Source organism: Gadus chalcogrammus, chromosome 3 (genome assembly GCF_026213295.1).
Source record: "Gadus chalcogrammus isolate NIFS_2021 chromosome 3, NIFS_Gcha_1.0, whole genome shotgun sequence".
Classification (NCBI taxonomy): domain Eukaryota; kingdom Metazoa; phylum Chordata; class Actinopteri; order Gadiformes; family Gadidae; genus Gadus; species Gadus chalcogrammus.
Window position 1 is genome coordinate 12088646 of NC_079414.1, and position 8178 is coordinate 12096823.

The 8178-nt window shown below is 47.4% G+C and overlaps 1 protein-coding gene across 1 annotated transcript in view; it reads right to left on the bottom strand.

Annotated features, from left to right (window-relative positions):
* Positions 1-4832, bottom strand: part of cabp4 (calcium binding protein 4) — a 14715-nt gene extending 9883 nt beyond the window's left edge. Inside the window, exons 1-3 of the mRNA XM_056587220.1 lie at positions 4777-4832; positions 4261-4344; positions 3331-3466 (exon numbers count right to left, since the gene is read on the bottom strand). Coding sequence (XP_056443195.1) covers positions 3331-3466; positions 4261-4344; positions 4777-4832 — 276 coding nt within the window. The remainder of the gene's footprint in view (positions 1-3330; positions 3467-4260; positions 4345-4776) is intronic.
* Positions 4833-8178: the final 3346 nt, after the last annotated feature.

Below are 8178 nucleotides of genomic sequence, written 5' to 3' on the forward strand. Positions count from 1 at the left end.
TACTAGAGGGGGGAGTATTACCACTATATAGAGAGGTGAGTATTAATACTGCCAGAGGGTTGAGAACAACATAGGAGCGTATTACTGCTACTAGATGGGGGAGTAATAATACTACGAGAGAGGAGAGCATAAATAAAACTAGGGGAGGATAGTTACAGAACCAGAGAGGAAGTATTAATCTTACTTGAGGCATACAGACTAGCAAAAGAGACGGACAGGCTGGCAGAAAGACAAAAGAAACAGACTTGCAGGTACACAAGAGTGACAAAAAGAGACAGACAAGCGGGTAGGCAGAAAGACAGAAGAGAGGGACCAAGGGCTCGGCAGGCAGCTCAGAGCCCCCACACACTCTCCCAGTCACTCTCCCAGTCACTCTCCCAGTCACTCTCCCAGTCACGCTCCCTACAGCTAGGCAGCAACCCGGGGGGGGCTGTGTGGTAGAGCAAGGGGTCCGACACAGCACCCGGACGTGAGGAAGTAAGGTGCTCCGGGTTTGTTTCTGTGTGTGGTTGGGGGGGGGGGGGGGGGCGCACAAGGGGGGGGGCTTGTGTTTGTTTGTTTCTGTGTGTGCGTGTGGGTGGGGTAGAGGGGGGCACACAGGGAGGAGAGGGGGGGGATGTGTTCTTACAGAGCAGCCCCTGGCGTAGCAGAGAGAGCGGCTGTGTGGGATAGATAACCGCTTTAGGCATTCATTCGAGCATTTTGCTCCCTTCCCTTTGTGTAGCACGCTTGTAGCGTACGCCGGGGGGGCTAACGCGAAGGTCAGCGACAGAAGGGGTGCAGGACCCCGCTTCTACTTCAACCCCCTCCTGAAGCCGGCCGGGCCCCTCGCTGGGGAGCCCAGCGTACGTTACGCGTGTCACTGGCTCTCAACGTGCTCCTCAACACCTCTCTCTCCCTCTCTCTGTCTCCATGGGTTCCCTCTATTCCGTGAGCCCCAGAGAATAGAAAACGTTAGCGCGCTTTCTGTCGCATATGCAGAAATGCCGTCTACTCCTTCCTTATCTTCAGGGGGGAAGAATATTGCACAGCGCTGCGTTTGGAGTTTATCACAGAGTTTTTTTCTCCACTGCATTTGCTGATGTCTCAGCGGCATGATATTTGATGGTCCAGCTCGCTGCACCTGATACTATACCGCCTGTATTGCTTTTGTAGCGCGTTGAAATAATTTAGTGATGACCTTGTGTTTAGCAGAGCTTGTTTTTTCTCCTTCTGTGTATCCAGCTCGCTGACGTGGTACTTAGAAGATGTCTGTTCTTATTTTTGCCTCAGTCAGAGAGATTGTTTAGCCATCGATCGACGCGTCTCCTTGAGAAATTGTTTTCAAACCCCTTTTATGATTTTTTCCCCCTATTGTGGGTGGATTTTTCCTAACACATAAAGCACGCTTGTCAGATGCCACATTGACAAGATAATACGTTGTAAACTACTTCTGCAGACCAAGGCTGAAAAAGTGGAGGACAGTTTGGACTTTTAACTATTCATCAACCTTCTGGGCCAACTGCTTAAATGAAGAGAGAGAGAGAGAGAGAGAGAGAGCGAGAGAGAGAGCGAGAGAGAGAGAGAGAGAGAGAGAGATCTAGTTGGTCTGATGACAAAAACGCTATCAATAAGATTAACGCCATTACGAGCGCCATTATTTACAAAGCCATTATTCCAATCACTGATCAAGAGAGAGAGAGAGAGCTTTTAACAGGCCTATTTTATTTTTGTATGTTTTCCATTATTTATTGGGAGCTACAGGGAGAGCCTCAAAGATATACCAGTCGATCGCGATCGACGGGTTGGCAACCACTGCTCTGCATTATCCCATAAATCAGAGAAGTAACTCCATCATCACCTCAGTGTTGATAAGCATATATCTCACTCACTCCTCCTTCACTCACTGTGTTGGAGCAGATAAACCCTTCCTCCTGGTTATCCTGTTTATCAGCATGTCACTGCTTCATGGAAAGAAGGCCGGGCAAGATTCCACAGGCGGTAACCAGGGGGGCAAGGGAAAGAGGTGTCTGTGTGCACCGCATGAATCAACAGAGTTGTATTGATGACCTTGTGCTGGACTGGATCCCATTTCAGCTCTTTCTCTCTCTGCCTGCCGGCCACCAGCCCCACGAGACACACACCAGAGAGTAGTGGGCAAAGAAAATGGATGGGTAGATGGAAAGACGGATGGATGGATTATATATATAGAACAGTGTTTCCAGCAGCGATGCCGGGGTGTGTGTGTGTGACGTGCACTGTGTTGGGGCGCGTGCACGGTGCTGATGTGAGCAGGCGCAGATAGTCTGCGTGTGATCATTGATTCCAGTTGGTCTCGGGTGCATTCCAGCTGAAATGGTCTCATTCGGTGGCATGACAAAAGCCTGCAACGCCAGACCAATTTGCAAATACGTATTACTCTGGAACCTCTGGGTACATTATAGATTCCTAAGGCGCAGACCGAGATGCCTCTGGACAGCATTGGATGGACCTACAACCAATCAGAGCAAGGGAAGTTGTGACACATCGGCGTCAGCCATCTTGGTTGTTGTTGATGAAACTTGGCCCGACCAAGGCCAGGCCTTGTGGAAATCAGTTTGAACATGAGGGGGTCCTGACACACATGCCAAAACAAATGCCACACAAGCTTGCAGATTTGTCTAGTATAACAATTTATAATTATGAAGAAATAGCATGTGAGAGCAGTAGGTGTGGCAGCCAAATTAGTTTGGCTATGATTAGCTAGTGCAAATATAATTTTGGGTCTGCAATTTGTAGTGAAGTATCGTTTGGTTTTCATAATGCTGTAATGTTACAGTATTATGTAATAATGTTCTATACAATCAAATATCACTACTCGCCATTAGTAATTAACTTTTTGTGTTACTTTTTCTCTTTGTGTTATGTGACTTTTCCACAGTATTGACAGCGACCATAATGACAATGTAGAAATTGAAGGAGGTGCAGTACGTACACCTATTATATAAACTGTATGTTTCCAAATATAACTATTGTTGGCAACATCATTTCTAATTCAAAACATTTGGACACTGCTGGATGCAGTGAGGAGAAACACTGTAGGAGGATTGATGGATTGAAGACTAACCTGTCCAAACAGTTGGTTGAGGTAGGTCCACTAACCTGTCCAAACAGTTGGTTGAGGTAGGACCACTGACCTGTCCAAACAGCTGGTTGAGGTAGGACCACTGACCTGTCCAAACAGCTGGTTGAGGTAGGACCACTGACCTGTCCAAACAGCTTGTTGAGGTAGGACCACTGACCTGTCCAAACAGCTGGTTGAGGTAGGACCACTGACCTGTCCAAACAGCTGGTTGAGGTAGGCCCACTGACCTGTCCAAACAGCTTGTTGAGGTAGGAGACGTAGGCTGCTGCCACCGCTGAGGTGTGGCTCAGGCTCCTCTTGCCACGCTTCTGTGCCTCCTCTGCTTCCTTCCCGGAGGTACGTGAACTGGACAGAGACTTGGAGCTGAGCGGAGGAGACATGTGTGAGTCCAACACTGCCCTCACACCCACGCAGCGAGCACTCCGTGAAGGACAGAGCAAGCCAGCTACACCGTATCTTGGTGAGCAGAAGGTGAAGGTGGGCTGGGTGGTCAGGTCAGCAGGGTTTGACTCCCGGATGGAAGCCTCTGGGTTCTGACCCCAATGTTCAACCCAAGGGCGTCTCAACACCCTGCCTGCTCCTATTGCGATGAATTCACTTGTTATTCATTTTAGATTCAAGCATCTGATGAATGATGAATCTGTATTTTCTGCTTTTGTGAAAGGATGTGGCATTGATGTGTTTCTCTGCTAAAGAAATAATGACGCTCCTTCACAGGATCCTTCACCACCGCTTCAGATCACAACGGCCCATCGGTCGCTATGAAGCTTAACAAATTGAGAACAACAAAGATGTCCCTGACACTTTTCTTGGTGGTTTCCAGACAGATGTTTTCCAAAACAACTAGTAAGCTCATTGATTCAATGGGAATGAGTCAATAGTAATTATTGTGAAGCCTAGAGGGCTTTGATTGACAACAGCGAGTAATCAAATCGAGTTCACCTCTTTTTAGCAGGAAGAATAGACGGGACTTAACCTTCGCAAGACAACCACAAGCTTGTCACTGAGAGACGCTTGTTTTTCTCTCAGCGGTCGTTCAATGTAGCGCTGATTGTGTGCATTATGTTAGGCAAATGAAGTCCATTTCAAACATGTTTTCCCCTGAAAACATGATCGAAAACGATAGGGGGAGGTAGGTAATGGAGAAGGAGACCCACCAGAATTTCTTGCCTAGGCTGAGCTGAATGGCCTTGTGCCGGAACCTTCCGGGAGACGGGGCTCGGCCACGTGGAGACGCCACACTGGAAGAGCAGACAGAGGACCGTTAACGCACACACTGCTAAAGACCCGTTAAACACTACTAAACTACTCGGCTCCCTCAGTAGTTTAGACGATATTGTGGTTAAGAGAGGCGCTTGATGGTGGCACATGATGTGAGAGACGCCTCTTTCTGGTTTATGTCTCGATAACTCAATAAGAAACCTACAAGCTACAAAGGGGCCATGACTCAGAATGTTCAGCTGGATTACTTTAAACAACGTCATATTTTCAAAGTCAAACCGTTTTATATCTCAAATAAAAGAAAAGGCATTCAGTTTAAAGTGCGTCTCTCTCTCTCTGGGTCTCTGTGTCTCTCTCTCTCTCGGCCTTGGCGAGCCCTTGCAATTTCCTCCAATGAAGCTTGTGTCACTTTTTGTAATTCGGGCATCGGCGGTGTTGGCTGTCTCACCGACCTGGCAGCTGCGGACGGCCGGATGTCTGCAGCTCCTTTCACGCCCTTCACAGACATGCTGGCTGAAGGGAGGCAAACACAGGCTTCTGCATGGGAGGAGAAGAGCTCATTGATTGGTGCAAATTATGTCTGAAGGGAGTACTGGAGAACCCCACCATGGGGTTTGTCATCAGTGCTCTGCTAGTTTTCCTGATTTAGGTTGCTCTGATCGTATTCCTGATTTAGGTTGCTCTGATCGTATTCCTGATTTAGGTTGCTCTGATCGTATTCCTGATTTAGGTTGCTCTGATCGTATTCCTGATTTAGGTTGCTCTGATCGTATTCCTGATTTAGGTTGCTCTGATCGTGTTCCTGATTGAAGTTGCTCTGATCGTGTTCCTGATTGAAGTTGCTCTGATCGTGTTCCTGATTTATGTTGCTCTTATGGTATTCCTGATTTAAGTTGCTCTCACCATATTCCTGATTTAAGTTGCTCTTTTCGTATTCCTAATTTGTGTGTGTCTATTCTGTTTCTGGCCCGAACCACACACACTATTCTGTGTGTGTGGTGGCTTCTAGGTCCCTTTATTAGGAACGGAACAGTTTCGAGAGTTTTCATGTTGAGGATATAACTTTGTTATGTTTGACACAAACAAGGGAAGAAGGCAGGGTTTAAAATATGCGCGCAGTGTCTCGTTCCCAATAATAAAGAAACTCACAGGATAAGGAAAGGCATTCAAAGCAAATTAAATGAGGAACAAAGACGAATTTGTTAAAGGCGTATATATGAAATCCTAACTGACACCAACAAAAAAAGCAATCAAGAAGAAATAAAAGAGAGCGAGAGTGCCTAGAAGGAGAGAGAGAGATTAAGAATAATGTATATGGGTGAGGACGTTACCGGGGGCAGAGTGTGTGTTGTGTGTGTTGCCAAGGGGCCGTGGAGTCTTGGCTATCTGAACAACCCATCGACATACAAACAAGGCACAGACACACTGCAAACACACAAACACTCCATAGTCATACGCATGCCCCACAAACACACAAATACAACACAAACACACCAACGCAGACAGCTAGTGTTCCGTGGTCACATGAACATGCAGCACAAACACACACACACACACACACACACACACACACACACACACACACACACACACACACACACACACACACACACACGCCATAGACAAATCAACACGCCACAGGCACACATCACAAACAAGCAAAGCAACACGCCACAGACACTGAACATATCTCAAACACACACACCAACAGGCCACAGAGACACTACAAACAAACCAAATATGCCACAAGCACAAGCTTACGATCACACCACAAATTCACAAACACGCCACAAATACAGACAACAAACAAGACTCCACCGTCACCAATGCCTCACAGAGACATAAACATGCCACACATGCACATGGCCACACCATGAACCCACAAACTCGCCTAAAACCCACAAACTCAGCAACAACCACACACCAACACACCACAAACACACATCCATGTCCCCAAAAACGGTGTGTGTGCGTGTCAGTGTGCAGCACATCCCATTAAGAGTTAATGCCCCCTGTCCCTTCCCCAGGCCTGGTGGAGGGTCTCAGGAGCCCAAAGTCTGCTTGAGGGGCCCCCACAGACAGCAGAGTCGGCCCCTAACCAGACGGGAAGACAGCCAAGCCTCCTTGATAACCATCAGCCATGGCAGCCGCACCCATAAGACGCTCAGGCGAACACCCAGGCCATTATATAGGGGAGAGGGTCTCACGTCACCAGTGAGGCGCGCGTACTGAGTAGCATAAGAAGCCTGTGAAACCATGTCGGCTCAACTGGCCTTTTGTCATGTTGTTCATCTTCTGCCCCATGTTAGCCCCTTCACACGTTGTTAGGGAGAAGCTGGTTCGCTATAAAGCGAGCGTCCCTGTTAAACCGTTTGTTCATTTGTTTTTCTCGTACATCAAAATTCTGTGTCACTCGCGAGTGAGAAATTGTTTCACCGGGCTTTCAATTCACTGGCAATAGTAATGGAGAAAAAGAGAAACACACACAGACTTACACACAAAAACACGGCGACAAAAAGGTATGTCTGACGCTTCTTTCATTCCTTTCACCGTTTTCGTTTCTCTGACAGATTTATGTTTTTGTGTTGGTGAGCTCAGATTGGACGCCTCAAGAGGCGCTTTCATCTTTCAGTGAACAAAACACCCTCACGCACACGCCTGCACATACACACATACTCACTCACTCCCTCCCCTCCTCATTCACCCACTCACTCACTCACCCACTCGCACACGCGCATGCACGCACGCACGCACGCACGCACGCACGCACGCACGCACGCACGCACGCACGCACGCACGCACACAAGTATACACCGCCTCTCTCCCTCATACACAAGAATACAACAACAACACACACACACACACACACCCTTTCTCACTCATACACAAGCACCCACACACACACGCACACACACACCAAACACACTTTCTCTCACGCAAAAACAAAAACAATAACACTGAACACAGTCCACGCGCCCACTCTCTCTCACACACTGACAAACACACACACACACACACGTTTAAAAGGCACTCCGTGGGTCGTAAAAACAAACTCCCTCAGTGACCAATTGCTGTCAATCAACCGGGCTGACAGGTGGTTTAGCCTCAGATGCTAATCTTGCTAATTGAAGTGAGGGGGCGGGAAAGGCTGAACCAACGGGGCTAGCCTGGCGCTACAGTCAGAGATGGGGGCGGCTGGGGGTATAAGTTATGATCTGGGTTGGCAGGAGGTGACATGCATGTTAGTGAACGTAGTCGAGGGTCTGCTGCTGCTGTGTACACATTAGCGCTCGCCTTCTAATGTGCAGACAATGACACACACACATTCATACACAGAAACAGACACAAGAAGCAAGGCATTGAATACCTAATCTATGCATCCGCACGTACACACACAATCACGCACACATACATACACACAAACCCACACACACACACAAACACCATAACGATTTATTCATATGTTTACACACATGCATGTATAGATGCATACATGCCGGCATACATATATGCATACATACAGGCATAAATATACAGTAAATTATTTGTATGTACTGTATGTATGTACTTAGAGAGAAGTGTGTACTTCTCTCTGATATTTCCCATGATGCAGTGCAAGAGGATTTAATAGGATTACTTCCTGGAAGGTTTTGTTTAGGGGGCAATGTCCTGCGTAAGAACCGGAAGGAAGGCAAGGCATGATGGGAATAACCACCCAGCTAAAAAACCTGTGTAGTTGAAAGCCTGTGTTCCATAACACCTTTCTCCTGGAGTTATTACTCTAATCTGTAATCAATAATCAATCGGAGAGGGCCTAACCTTGCCTTTTCCATAAACACCAGTGATCAATGAAC